The sequence below is a fragment of the Centroberyx gerrardi genome, chromosome 2, assembly GCF_048128805.1.
Source record: "Centroberyx gerrardi isolate f3 chromosome 2, fCenGer3.hap1.cur.20231027, whole genome shotgun sequence".
Classification (NCBI taxonomy): domain Eukaryota; kingdom Metazoa; phylum Chordata; class Actinopteri; order Beryciformes; family Berycidae; genus Centroberyx; species Centroberyx gerrardi.
In genome coordinates, this window is record NC_135998.1 from 35,523,130 (window position 1) to 35,538,373 (window position 15,244).

At 39.8% G+C, this 15,244-nt stretch overlaps 1 protein-coding gene across 2 annotated transcripts in view; it reads left to right on the plus strand.

Moving 5' to 3' along the window:
* Window positions 1-15,244, plus strand: part of atp8b1 (ATPase phospholipid transporting 8B1) — a 56,493-nt gene that overhangs the window by 23,673 nt on the left and 17,576 nt on the right. For both annotated transcript variants that reach the window (XR_013505899.1, XM_078286345.1), the window contains exons 4-14: window positions 5,751-5,864; window positions 5,950-6,048; window positions 7,036-7,097; window positions 7,563-7,635; window positions 7,869-7,939; window positions 9,102-9,184; window positions 11,388-11,546; window positions 12,279-12,367; window positions 13,016-13,206; window positions 13,511-13,595; window positions 14,148-14,271. Coding sequence is in view for 1 of the 2 variants with exons in the window: in XM_078286345.1 (XP_078142471.1) it covers window positions 5,751-5,864; window positions 5,950-6,048; window positions 7,036-7,097; window positions 7,563-7,635; window positions 7,869-7,939; window positions 9,102-9,184; window positions 11,388-11,546; window positions 12,279-12,367; window positions 13,016-13,206; window positions 13,511-13,595; window positions 14,148-14,271 (1,150 nt within the window). In the remaining variant the exon portion in view is untranslated. The remainder of the gene's footprint in view (window positions 1-5,750; window positions 5,865-5,949; window positions 6,049-7,035; window positions 7,098-7,562; window positions 7,636-7,868; window positions 7,940-9,101; window positions 9,185-11,387; window positions 11,547-12,278; window positions 12,368-13,015; window positions 13,207-13,510; window positions 13,596-14,147; window positions 14,272-15,244) is intronic.

The window sequence follows — 15,244 nt, forward strand, 5'->3', positions numbered from 1 at the left end:
TCCGTTTCTGCTGAGTCATGATTTCACTCACTGACAGGCAGGATCCTTCTCTGCTGCCGCTGATCCTGCTGGGGAAAAGTTTTACTGTTTTTTTTTTTTCAGCAGCGTCTCCTGCCTCACATTCACACACACTGCAAAACATCATCTTATCAAGTCATTTAGTCTATTATTGAGTCCTAAAATTTAAATTTTCTTACAATAAGTGAAAAAATCTGCTAGTGGGGTTTGATAATTTAACTTGTTTCCAATGCAAATCCACTTGATCTGCCTTATTCTGACTGGTTTCAACAGACTGACACTTATTTCTAGAAAACTCCTGAAACAAGTGAAGCTGCATTGGAGACAAGTGGAGTTATCTCTCCTCACTGCAGAATGTTTCTCTTGGTTTAAGAAAAGTAAGATTTGAAGGCTGAATATGAGACTGAATGACTTGTTGAGATGGATGTTTTTTTGTAGTGCAGTTTCACATGTTCACAGCCACAGTCTTCTGCTGTCGGTCTCTGGTTGTTGAGGGAATCGAAAGCGTGTTTCTCATTTACAAGGATTTGCCCAGCCAGGTTAGCTAACCTGCAGGCTGCGGCCACGCCCACATTAGCCTAGAAAAGAGAGAGAGAACATGTGGAAACACAGGAAATAGATGATACTGTACTTAGAGAAGAGGCTGGAGGAAGAGGGAGGAGTTGTTTTACAGCCAAAACATCAATATATCAAAATCATATTAATGTTTCTCTCTTGGTCTCCTGACTGTAAACCAGTGAGTCCATGTTGGAGCTGATTGTTCCTCTCTCTCACTCCAGTAGTATTGTTAGTTCTAGTGTTTCTCCACATTAAGACTACATTTCCCATCAGGCCCGTTGCTTCCCGCCCCCTCCCCTCCCCCTCCCTGAAGAGGATCAACATGTTGGAAGTGATTTCTCCATCTTCCTTTCCCTCCTTCCACCATCTGCTGCCAGAAACTCTTTCAGCTTTAGCTCCGTTTGCTCTGGAAGAACAGAAGAAGAACCTCTTCCTGTTTTGTGCCGTAAAGCGATCCAGCAGATTTCCCTCCAGATCCACCAGGTGGAGAAACTATGGAGGATGAGAGTAGAGGCTGAGGGTCTGGTTTGTTTACAGTGATTATAATAATGTCTCAACATTGTGGTGATGATTTACTGATGAATAGAAGGATAGAGGACGAGGTTGAAGGAAATGGTTTTCACGGTGGGAAATTACCACCAGCTGCTAGTCAGTATTTTGTTGTGTCTGTTAAGTTAGTCTGCTCTACAGATAACCAACCACCATTTAGAGCAGTGGTTCTCAACGTGGGGTCCGGGGACCACCAGGGGTCCTTGAGGGGGTTCCAGCGGGTCCCCAGCAAATTGATGAATTGTTAAACTTCAGCATTATTTAATTTACAAGAAGTTAACACAATTAGAGAATGTAGAAGAATGTTTTGATCATAGTTTCTCTGTTATCTCTCTACCTGCAATACAGACAGTCATGAAGTTCTGGAATAAATCATAACTGACAATAAAAATATTCTCAGATTTGGGTCCGAGAGACAAAATCTAATGTGGCTTAATTAGGGGCCCTTGATATTAAAAAGGTTGAGAATCACTAAGTTAGAGTCTATTCTAAATGTCTAGTTGGCTGGTGAAATGCTGAAACTGGCTGCTTCATTTTGGGATAAACCGGTGGACAGAAGTGTTAGTGTCCTGGTGGTTTAGAGTCTCAGCTGTCTGTGGTGTGACTGTGAGCAGGGAGGACAGGGAAGCCTGGCTGTAAGCTGATAGTCCGGCTGAGCTGACCTGCATCTCAGTAATGGACACATTAGACACCAGGACTAGAAATTACACAACATGTTTATAACACCTTGATCTTCTTTACATTTGAGCAAAATCTCAAAGGGAGGCCGGTGGAGAGAAAGTGAAATAGATGATGAGTTTGTTTTGTTCGGCCCTGCAGTGGAAACCAGGCTGAGGCCGGTTCAGATGGCTATCTGTAATGAGATCTGTCTCACCAGCACCCAGACAACTGGGCCAAAACCCCTTCAGTCCACCTGGACTGGGACGGCTATTTCCAGTCCAGTTATTAAACTTTATTATGCTGGAAACCTTTTGGCTTCCACTGGGAAAGAAGAATTTTCAGCAACGCATAATTCAGGAAAACCGGCAACTGTCGGCATGTGGCTTCGTCAGGACCTATTATAATATTTTTGAAAATTTTTTCAGTTCTGTTGTAGTGTTGCAGTCCACGCACTTTGCTACACTCGCAGAAAAGAAGAATGTAACGCTTATTTTCATTATTGATTAATCTATTAATTTCTTTTTGCGATTAATCATTTAGTCTATAGAACGTCAAAAATAATGACAAATGCCCATCACAGTTCCCAGAGCCAAAAGTGATTCTTCAGATTTCTTCCTCAGTCTGAGCAGCAGCCAAAAAAACCCCAAAGTATTAATTTAATAATGAGATGAAACAGAGAAAAACAGCAAATCTTAGCATCTGTGAAGCTGCAACCAGCAAATGTTTGGTATTTTTATTGATAAATGACTAAAATGATTAATCGATTAATCATAATTATAATCGATTAATTTTCTGTCGATCGACTAATTGATTAATTGACTCATCATTTCAGTACTAGTATGAATATTATTCTCTTAGGCATGGATCCATATTCGTCCCCGTGTCACCTCTAAAGGAACAGCTGTGCATCCCAAGTGACAAACATTTACATGATTTGATGCTTTGGTACAAAAATGAACTTTGAAAAGATACAGATGATGAGTCTCTTTGGGGGAACTGACCAGAACAGCTGCCTGAAGAACCACTAGAGCACCTCTGGGTGCAGAAATGGACCTGCACTGTGATGAATTAGGGCCGGGCAATACGGTTGAAATCCATATCACGATAATCATAAGGATTTTTTTCTATCGATAAATAAAAATCAAACGTTCCCCATTGAAAACAAAACTGTCTTTTCAAATAATATTCCTTAAAATGTGTTTTAAATAAAATGTGCTTGTTCTCATCAGTTCAGACAGCAGAACTGTGTGTCATGATTTCCCCACATCAGCACATCATCACCATACGATTCCACTGAAAGACCAGAAACCAAAATACCGAATTATCGCCCGGCCCCTTTTGACAAATTCGAATTATTTTTTCCCTCCATGTGGAAAGTGTCCTGAGTGAAGGAAAAACCCCGTCCCGCCGCCCGGTGGAAACCGGGCCATAATGAGTTCAGATGGTTATCTCAGATGAAATGCAGCACCGTCTCCCTGCCGGCCGCCTGATGAATATCACACTGCTGCTGCTGAGGACAGCTTGTTAAAGTAAAGGTTCTTCCACTTTTCCATCCGTAGACCCTTTTGGTTTCTATGCAGCACCTTTTATCGCTTAAGTTAACTCTCATCCTACCAACATATTTATCATACAAGGACTACTGACTACCGAATAAACTACTGTAAGAAACAACCATCATAGCAAAATATTAACTTATTTCTTCTCAAAACATTATTAGTTATGTAATTAATGTCATCTGAAAAAAACAAAAAACAGATTATTATTATTATTTTAGGAAAGTTACAGTTAATTAAATGATGTATTGTATTTCTGACTTTGAACATCATCTTACCTTAGGAAGAGCAGTATTTAGGGTCGTCGACAGATCACATGAGGAAATCTGTGTCTGCTGCATCTGTCTCAAAATGACTGACAGAGTGCCCCCCCCCCCCCCCGATAGTGTGTGACACTTTAAATTAGGACCCATGGCAAACATGAGCTCAATAAATAGTTCCATCTATTAAAACTGCATAGGCGGAATTGGGTGCTTTTGACCCCAATACATTGGTACTTTTAAAAAGCACTAATTAAAACAGAAACAGAAAACAATGATATGAAGTCATTAGGAACAAACTGACTGACAAAGTCATGAAAAATTGGAATGATAGAATAAAGCACCTGTGAGATATGACAAAAAGTATACCTCTGGGGTCTGCGGGTACCCCAGTCGGTAGGATGAGGGATCGTTTGTGAGATTTATTTTTTGTTGTCCCTCAGCCTCACTGTGGTGTTTCTGCTCTGCTCTTCCCACAGATCACCTGTCAATCAAACAGTGTGGGGGCGGAGCTTGGATTTTCTGTTGCTGCAGTTTGAGTTTCTCTTCTCTTTTTCTGTTCAGTCATGGTGGCTATCACTGCTCATGCTAACTACCCAGTTCTTCTTCTTCTGTTTATTCCAAACAAACCGGGAAGCAGGAAATGTAAAACGCATCACTCTAGGAAAAAATATCTAATTGCGATTATTTTGACTGATATTGCAATTGCGATATTAGAGGGAATGATCATTTTTACAGCATTATTCTCATTTTCATTGAAAAACGTATTAAAATGATTATGGTGTGATTTTTTGCAGGGATCTGTACCAAACAAAGATGTTTTCTTAAGTCTGTAGAATATGATGTGTAGGCCAGGACATCTCTGCAGCACGACAATATTTCATTTAAAATGGTATTTTGACACACATTTCACCTTTTAACAAATATTGCGCCTCCTGCGATTTGAAAATTGCAGTAGGCCATATTGTGATTTCGATAAAATTTCGATTAATCGTTCAGCCCTAATCACTAATAATTAGAGTGTGAATATCCTTCCTGTCGCGTGTCGTCAGTCCCTCAGAATCAAAGAGCGAGGGCTTCTTTCTAGAGCCGCCATTTTGCACCGAGAGACGTTCAACAATCAAACAGGGAGAAATCCATCGGAGAAGAGGAGAGAGACCAATTTCTCCACCCACTTTACCTCCTGCAATACTGTCTCCTGTAGTGTGTGTGTGTGTTGCTGCTGTTTATGTAAATACTGGTGAGATTACAGGATGGAAAGTTCCACTGTGTGTGTGTGTGTGTGTGTGTGTGTGTGTGTGTGTGGGCATGTAGTCCCACTGTTCAGCTACATAGAGAATACATGGCCTTTTACCAGTCTGCAGGATCTGATGTGAGTGTCCCTTGTGGTGTTAAAGTTGCTGCAAGTGTCATTTTAACATCAATAAATCTTTACCACATTAATTTTGAGACAGTAGTATAATTACTGTAAAAAACCAGACCTTCAGTCATTGTTTGCCACCGGTTTTAAGACTCAGAACCAGAGGTGTGACCAAGTCAACTTTGGTCAAGTCCCAAGTCTAAATGTAGATTACCAAGTCAAGTCCATGTCATTAATGTCAAGTCCCAAGTCTAAATGTAGATTACCAAGTCAAGTCCATGTCATTAATGTCAAGTCCCAAGTCTAAATGTAGATTACCAAGTCAAGTCCATGTCATTAATGTCAAGTCTCAAGTCTAAATGTAGAACAGCAAGTCAAGTCAGAACAAATCAAGAGTCCGGTATCAATTTAATATCTTAAAGAAAACTAAATATCTAGGACTTTTCAATGCAATATGGTTTTAATAGGATAAAAACTTGGTAAGAGCATCATGAGTTTGATTTCTATAATCAGTTTCAACTTCAATAAATTCAATCATTCCATACAAATTCAGAAAACAGAATTTAAATTCAGTCGTCTGCTGGAACAAATCTCATCACTTTCAATCTAAGTCATTTACACAAACACAAGATCTCAAGTCAAGACTTTAGAAACCTTTTCAAGTCATCAAAGTACAAGTCAGAGTCGAGTCCCAAGTCACCAGAACCCAAGTCAAGTCAAGTCTCAAGTTATTGAAACTGGAGTCGAACCTCTGTCCTCACCATCCTGATGTTGCGCCTCTTCTCTCTGCAGGGGAACGGCATCAAGACGTACAAATACAACGCTCTGACCTTCATCCCCCTCAACCTGTTTGAGCAGTTCAAGAGAGCCGCCAACCTCTACTTCCTGGCTCTGCTCATCTTACAGGTGCGTTTCAGCAAAATTACCCATCTGCCACCTGTGACGGCGGTCTCTCTGCTCGCTCTCACCCTCGTTCCCTGTGTGTTGTCAGATCATCCCGGAGATCACCACCCTGCCCTGGTACACCACTCTGGTCCCTCTGGTCCTGGTGCTGGGCATCACCGCCATCAAAGACCTGGTGGACGATCTGGTGAGTGTGTGTGTGTGTGTGTGTGTAAGGCCTGTATCGTGATATACAATATTATCTCGATAATTATTAAAAAAGTGAATATGAATGATGAAAACTACAGTACTGTAATATGCTTCACTTACTCAAAAACTAATTTCTCATATCGATCACAAGACGTTTGGCTTTTTTCTTAAAAAAAAACTAGTTATAAAATCATGGCTTGGCGTTTAGAAATTACAAAAATTGTTTTAAATAACACTATTCATTTTAGATGCTGTTATTTGGATTTTTATTAGTCAAATGAGTGTCAGATAATGTTCAACTGGTCTGTATCCACTTCATAAAATAATTAATAATTAATTCCTTCAGCAACATGAATATAACAGTTTATTAGAGGAATATAAAACATCAATGACAGACGAGAAGAATAAGCGGCGGTGTCATAACGTTACTGTTTGTTATATGTATAATAATAATAATAATGTATAATAATACCGGTTATTGTCCCGTCCCTAGTCTATGTGCAAATTTTTACGGAAAACCAAAAGTGCCACAACTCACCTCTCTTCCTTCCTCCCAGTGCGACGCCGTAAACTTTCACACTCGGTGACGGCTGTGTGTCAACTTCAGTCGTTTGATTTCAGCGTTATTTTACCACCGGCACACGGACGGACCTTTTTATATTTAGAAAACATCTGCAGATGATTCCCCTGGCAGCGCCCCCTTCAGTGTCTTGAGTGCAATCTCGCAGTCAATTCAATTCAAAACAATAATAATACAGAAGAAGCCGTAGATAAGAACGGTCATGACGCAGCACAGAAGCCACGCCCACAAAGTGCGAAAGAAAATGTCATTTTTTTGTTTTGCCTATAAAAATTGAAAAGGCTTTCTTACTTGTACCGCACTTTGTAGGCGTGGCTCATTTGAAACGTCACGCCATTCTTATCTGTTAACGATGTTTTTGTTGTTGTTGTTGTTTTTTTACGTTGACCTCTGTCTCTCCTCCAGGCTCGCCACAGGATGGACAAGGAAATCAACAACAGGAAGTGCGAGGTGCTTCTGGACGGCAGGTGAGAACAAACTGAGCTTCTTCTTCCTGCTTTAAACTGAGCGGTGTTTCAAAATAAGATATCCGCCATTTTTTTTAAAAAAAAAGGGGGACACCTAATCTTAAGAACTGATTGATACCTTGAAATTAGGTATCAATCAGCTGATCAAGTGATGGTACTTTTTTAAGACAGCAAGTAGCTCAAGTCTTGTTTGACAGTGTGATGACACTTTAAAAGACTGAGATACTGAATGATAAACTAAGTAAATAAAGACTTTTTTTCTAAATTCAATATATAGCATGTTGGAATATGACCGACATGCTGCCTGACTGTCTGTCTGTTGTTGTTGTGCTGTTGTCCTGTAAAATGTGTCAGTATAAACCATAAGCTCCCTGTACGTTTCCTGTATTTGTCATGAAGTGTCTCTAAATCAACAAAATGACATCATCACATAAAAACATGGCGACCGGCATTCTCTGCTTTCAGGTTTCAAGAGTCAAAGTGGATGAATATCCAGGTGGGAGATGTGGTTCGTTTGAAGAAAAACGACTTCATACCGGTAAGACCGTCTACATGACATTTACCATAACCATAAGTAACTTTACCATAATATATAATAATATAATACTATTAATATATTTTTCATGCCATTATTCTTAGTCAAAGGTTCTCCTTGTTGTTTTTCAGTCTGCTGTTGACATGTCGAGCGCTAAACCCCCCAGATGGTTGATGAATTATACATAATTAATTTCCTTATTGACGTTTGGTGTGTTTTTTTTTATCGTCTTCCAGGCCGACATCCTGCTGTTGTCCAGCTCCAACCCCAACAGTCTGTGCTACGTAGAAACAGCCGAGCTGGACGGGTAAGACTTCAGATTTCCCCTTAACCTGCTGAAGAAGTGAGGAAATAACTTCATCCTTATCTTAATTCAGTGCCGCTGACCTAAGCTTCATCTTCGTATTTGAGCTGCAACGTCTGTAATGAGCTGAGCTGTAGTGTGAAGTGAAGCGTAAACCTGCAAACACACAGTTTTTTATTTATTTTATTCAAATATTTGGATATAAAGGCCTTTTTAGTTATGTTCATTTCTTGCAAAGTGCTGCAAAATAAAAGGAACAACTCAAACGTCGACGATCTATCATCAATCTATCAAACGTATCGGCTTCTGTCTGTTCATTACCGGTTTCTGGAAGAGTTTGATTAATATTTGAAGAGTTTTGGAAAAAGAAATTGTGACACCAGCACTTACAAAATCTTCCAAAAAATCCTCCCAATAAAATTAAAGCAAACTATGATACATTTTAAAGGACAGTATAGGGAACTTAGTCCTTAGTGGGCAAAATAACATTATTACAGACTGATATTAGATGATGAACTGCAGGTAATGATTTTATGTTTTTCACCCAAAATGCAATGAAAAGCATTTTGGAAATGAACTAATTTATTTCTCAGCCCGCAGCAGCGTTGTTCCCCCTCATCAGACTCACCGCTTCTTGTTTGATCTGTGATTTTCTCAAGCGTTTGGTCAATAGTTTCTCCTGATAAGAGCAGAGTGAATGTGTGAGAAGCGCCTGGCTGTACGCTCCAGTCAGCTGGAAACACCCGCAGACCAAACAAGGCCTTTCAGTGGACGCATTTCTCTGAGGGAAACACCGCAACTGTCAACTAAAAGACATCATTAGCAGCTTTTTTCCATGTTCAGTCTGTGCTTTTTAGCAGGCAGAGAATGTAATGTTTGTCTTATTTGTTTTTTTTATATATAACCCTGATTTATCCAGGCAGCAGGTCCGATAAAAGCAAATAATTTTGCATGAGAGAAAGGCAAATTTCTCTTTTATAACCTTTCCCCGCTTGTTTTCTTCTTGATACTCTGCTGCCGTTTTTAGGATTTTTAGGTTTTTGATTTCACTTCTGAATGACGACTAACGCAGATTCACGTCTCTCTGCTTTCCTCTCTGTTGTTTCCAGTCTTCTTGTGTTGCTCCGATATTAATAATATTCTTTATATTGTCGTCACTTCCCAGAGAGACGAACCTGAAGTTTAAGTTGGGTCTGAAGGTGACGGACGAGCGGCTGCAGGAGGAAAGTCAGCTGGCTCGCTTTGACGGTAAACATTTCTCTACAGAATACTCTCAGACACAATGACACAGTTTGAGAAATACCTCTGCACTGTGTGTATACTGTGTGTATACTGTATATATACAGTATATACTGTATATATACAGTATATACTGTATATACTGTGTATATGGGTTCATTTGGTTTTTGTCATTAGCTCACAGCTACAAGTCAGGTTTATTTATAGAGCCTCAGACCTTCAGTGAGAACGAGGAAACAGTCGAGCAAAAAACCTTTTGATGTACTTTTTTTTTTTTTTGCCAAGCAGAAATACTTTTAAAAAGAAAATGATGAAAAAAGCAATAATAATAATAAGTTAGTGTGTTACTCAATTTAATAATAAAAAAATGATAATTCAAATAATCATAATGGGAAACAAACGCATCAAAAACTATATGAAACATCCACACCAACACAAAAAACAGAAGAAAAAAAAAATGTAAAAGTAGTATAGTTATTTTCTGAAATACTCAAAAGTACCACTACTCTAAAGTAGTAACACTGGTGACACACACACACACACACACACACACTGCTGCTCAGCTGATAACTGCAACCTTAGCAGATAAGAATTATGATTAAGTGTTATTTGTGTTTAGATTACGCAATGTGTGTTTTACATAAGAGACTCTCAGGAATATTAGTGTGTTTTTAACCTGAACCAGAAACAGACCGGGTTTGGGATTATTCATTATTAGTGTTTGTTTTTGTTTTGTTTTTTCTTCAATTTTATTTTCAGTGTAATTCGTTTTACAGGTAGTTTTATTTCAGTTTAAGTTTTTTAACGCCTAGTTTTGTTTAATTTTTATTTTCTGATAACTGCATATGATAAAACCCAGTCCAACCGGTTCTTCAGCTACTTTTAGGGTTCAAGCTGTCGATGTATTTGGTCTCTTATGCCGGTTTGCCTTAACAAGTTATTAATTCTTACTGTTTCTTACCAATCTGTGTTTCTTTTGTTGGCTGAGAAAACCACACGTGTTCAGAGTCAACATGGCCGACACTGTAAGAGACAAACAATACAACCGTCACACACAGTTTGCACAGGTTTGATCTGCGGGTGAGGAGTGTGTCCACTGACGTAATGTTAAATAAAACAACACCAATATAAAATTAATAACCGCTTCAGAGAAGGATGAAGGAAAGACCTGCTTCAGTTTGATACTCCTTACTATGATGTGTACTATGAATTTACATCAGTATAGGGGTTGTAAAAAGTTTGGAAATTGCACAAAAAAGTTTGGAAATTTATGAATAAATATTGTTATAATGTCCCGATGTACATGCAGCTGCACATTTTCTGTTGTTTGGACGCCTGTCATCTCAAATATTCTGGTGTTTGTCGCTGTGAGGAATAATCTTCATCATCCATGGTTAGTAGAGACAAGACCAAACTGTACAGAAGAACCCAAAATCTTCAAATCAAATCAAGAAAATATGGTCTGGAAAAAGTGTGGAGCTTTGAAACTGAAACTGTGCAGGAAGCCTGACTGACTGTACCTCGATTTAAAGAGTGTTTTCCCAGTTTCATCTCTTTTTACTCCCACTAAACCCTCGTTTCGTCTCTTCTCTTCTCGTCTTTTCTCTTCTCATCTCTTCTCTTCTCTTCTCGTCTCTTCTCTTCTCTTCTCTTCTCTTCTCGTCTCTTCTCTTCTCTTCTCTTCTCTTCTCTTCTCGTCTCTTCTCTTCTCGTCTCTTCTCTTCTCTTCTCTTCTCGTCTTTTCTCTTCTCATCTCTTCTCTTCTCTTCTCGTCTCTTCTCTTCTCGTCTCTTCTCTTCTCGTCTCTTCTCGTCTCTTCTCTTCTCGTCTTTTCTCTTCTCATCTCTTCTCTTCTCTTCTCGTCTCTTCTCTTCTCTTCTCGTCTCTTCTCTTCTCGTCTCTTCTCGTCTCTTCTCGTCTCTTCTCATCTCTTCTCTTCTCTTCTCGTCTCTTCTCGTCTCTTCTCGTCTCTTCTCATCTCTTCTCATCTCTTCTCTTCTCTTCTCGTCTCTTCTCGTCTCTTCTCGTCTCTTCTCATCTCTTCTCTTCTCTTCTCATCTCTTCTCGTCTCGTCTCGTCTCATCTCTTCTCGTCTCTTCTCGTCTCTTCTCGTCTCTTCTCGTCTCGTCTCTTCTCGTCTCGTCTCTTCTCTTCTCTTCTCTTCTCATCTCTTCTCGTCTCGTCTCTTCTCGTCTCTTCTTCTCTCCTGCAGCTCTGATCGAGTGCGAGGAGCCGAACAACCGTCTGGATAAATTCACGGGGATGATGCAGTGGCGGAGGGAGCGCTACCCGCTGGACCTGGACAACATGCTGCTGAGAGGCTGCAAGGTCCGCAACACCGACGAGTGCCACGGACTCGTCATCTTCGCCGGTACGGACAGACGGAGGCGGTGGAAGTGCCAGTTTCATTCTCTTAAAGCCATTCTGATCTAAAGGCTTCTGCTTAAATGCTTGAAATTAGTTTCTTAGACAAATATAAATAGTGAAGTTGATCCTGTGTATGAATTTCTTTCCAAAGCCTTTGGCAAAGAATCTAAAATATAAGATAGTTTTGATTTGTTTAACACTTTTTTGGTCGCTGCATAATTCCATTTGTGTTATTTCATAGTTTTGACGTCTTTATTATTATTCTAAAATGTGGAAAATAGTAAAAATAAAGAAAAATGTTCTGTGTACAAACTTTTGACTGGCAGTGTACACAAATCCCATACTCAAGTAAAAGTGCAAATAAATAATAATAAAAAATATACTCTAGTAAAAGTTGACGTACCATTTAAAATCCTTAAGTCAAAGTATAAAAGTCCATGGTGTTAATTAAATTTAGTTAAAGTGTAAAAGTAAAAGTAGTCGTCTGAAGTCAGTTTTAATCACTAACGTTAATTCTAGCAGCTGAATTCACTAATTATTTATTGAATACATAAGAAAAGGCACAAAACGTTGCACATACACACCAGAAGATATCTCATAAATAAGAGAAGAAAAATCCACATTAATTTCATATTGTAATCAAATTAAAGCAGTGGATAGTTAATTAAAATGATGTAAAATTTGTCCCGTTGTCTCGCACATGATCTGTGGGACTGAGACTGTGTTTGTGCTGTAGGCGGCGACACCAAGATCATGAGGAACGGAGGGAAGACCAGGTTTAAGAGGACCAAAATCGACGAGCTGATGAACTACATGGTCTACACAGTGAGTCTGGACACACGCACTCCCAGCATGCATCTGACACATCGCCATAATCAATCAGTGTTTAATTTTTTGTGTCATTTAGCTCCTCGTTTCATCTGTTTTCGTTTACATTCTGTCGTCCAGTTCAGATGTTTTCGGTGTTACTATCTCGTGTTTTATTTTATCTGATTATCTATTTATTCTTCTTTTAATATTTTCTCTTACTTGTGCTTATTTGTGACATTATTATGTATTTTACTATTCTTGTTTTTAGGCCTTCATGTAAAGCATTTTGTAAACTTGGCTTTTAGATAACTGCCATATAAATAAAGCTGCTTTGTCTTCATCTTGTCTCCTTCTTCTTCTCCTTCTTGTCCTTTGCCTTCTTCTTCTCCTTCCTTTTCTCCTTCTTCCTTTCCTTCTTCTCCTTTTCCTCCTCCTCCTCCTTCTTCTCCTTCCTCGTCTTCTTCTTTTCCTTCTCCTTTTCCTCCTTCTCCTCCTCCTCCTTCTTCTTCTCCTTCCTCCTCTCCTTCTTCCTTTCCTTCTTCTCCTTTTCCTTTTTCTTCTCTTTCTCCTCCTCCTCCTCCTCCTCCTTCTCCTCCTCCTTCTTCTTCTCTTGGTAAAACCGAAGTCACCCAGATAAGCCCGTCCCTGTTGTCCCTCCTGTAGATCTTCGTGCTGCTGATCCTGGTGGCGGCCGGCCTGGCGATCGGTCACACCTTCTGGTACGAGGAGATCGGCTCGAAGGCCTGGTACCTGTACGACGGCAAAGACCAGGACGCTTCCTACAGGGGGTTCCTCAGCTTCTGGGGCTACATCATCGTCCTCAACACCATGGTGCCCATTTCACTATACGTCAGGTTAGGAAAAATACTGCTACTAATGCTAGTACTACTACTACTAATACTACTACTAATACTGCTAAAGTGAAGTGAATCAGATGATCTGGTCCTGAATTGATTCACTATCATCCAATGGTGCAAAAACACTGAGTTAGTTAAAAGAAACAGTCTTGCCTTTTTCACTGGACTTCAGTCTGATGTTACTTTGCCAGAAAAACTGATTCTTTGGCTCCGCCCACTGAGGTTTAACTCAACCAATGAGATTATTTCTGCCTCCTCCAGCGTATTAATGTTGTCTCCTCTTCCTCTGCTCTGGGTTCAGTGTGGAAGTGATTCGTCTCGGGCAGAGCAAGTTCATCAACTGGGACCTGCAGATGTATTTCCCAGAGAAAGACACGCCAGCTAAGGTTCGTTAACTGACCGCCATCTTTCATCACATGCTAACTACCCACTTCTTCTTCTGTTGATTCCAAACAAACTGGAAATGTAAAACGCATCAAAAAATCTAATTGCAATTATATGTGACAGATGTCAGTGTGCAGGATCGATTTAATATCTTAAAGAAAACTAAATATCTAGGACTTTTCAATGCAATATGATTTTAATAGGATAAAAACTTGGTAAGAGCATCATGAGTTTGATTTCTATAATCAGTTCCAACTTCAATAAATTCAATCATTCCATACAAATTCAGAAAACAGAATTTAAATTCAGTCGTCCGCTGGAACAAATCTCATCACTTTCAATCTAAGTCATTTACACAAACACAAGATCTCAAGTCAAGACTTTAGAAACCTTTTCAAGTCATCAGAGTACAAGTCAGAGTCAAGTCTCAAGTCTTCTCTTCACGCATCAAGTCCCAAGCAATTCAAACTGACTCAAACCCCCAGCTCTGCAGGTGCGTCACTTTGATGGAGCGTCTTGTTAAATAAAGTCCCCCCCCCCCCCCCCCCCCCCAGGCTCGGACCACGACCCTGAACGAGCAGCTGGGGCAGATCGAGTACATCTTCTCTGACAAGACCGGGACGCTCACACAGAACATCATGGCCTTCAAGAAGTGTACCATCGCTGGACGCACCTACGGTACCAACCGCTTTTATTTAAATCACTGTATTAAATTACATTGAACTGGATCAAATTGCACTGAATTGTATTGTTTTAACATTTTATATTGGTGGGAACTGAACCCCTAACCCTGGCAGTGTTAGTGCCTTGCTCTAGAGAATTGAACCCCTAAACCTATCCATTGAATTACAGTATGCAAGAACAAATTAAATAACCCTAGATTGTTTTAAGTTATTTGATTTTGCGATTACTTTTATGGCTTTTCTGCAATGTTTGTCAACAGTAGAGAGAGAGACTGGTAATGTGGGGCAAACCTCCCAAAAACTTCTATCGTCTATTCCTTTAACAAAAATATAACCATCATTTAAACTGGCAAACTCTACATATGTGCTTCTGTTAAATCTCAGAGCCGCTCAGTCTAAGAATTCATGTTGGCTGTTCCCTAGGCCTGGGACAGTGCTGCTTATATAAAAGTGTGAGAGTAAAGGACTGAAATATGGAGAGAGATATTGTGGAGGTGAAGAGAGAAATGGAATGAGAGACGGACCGAGAGGAAGAGAAAGGAAAAGACTGAGATATGAGAAGAAGGGAGTGACACCTGTTGCCGACCTGATGAAACCACAGCTGTCATTACATCCAAAAAAAACAAAACAAATATGGTGCCCCATGGATGTTCAGGGTTTTTTACATGAACCTGAACACTGCAGGTGGATCCGGTCTGTCCGGCACCTGCAGGGTCAAGCTTACCTGACTGGTGTCTCTCTTTGTTACTGAGTTATCAGAAACGGGTAAAATGAGACTTTAATGATCCCTGTGGGGAAACTGGGTCACGGCTTCAGCAAAGAATAGCATGCAGATAAGAGTCGAGCAAATAGATAATATTGAATAATGCAGCAGTTACAGGAATAGAAGATACTGAGACAGATTTACAGGTTTGCAGATGTAAAATTTACTGCAATCGTTACCATTTTGTAGTCTGTGGAAAGCAGAG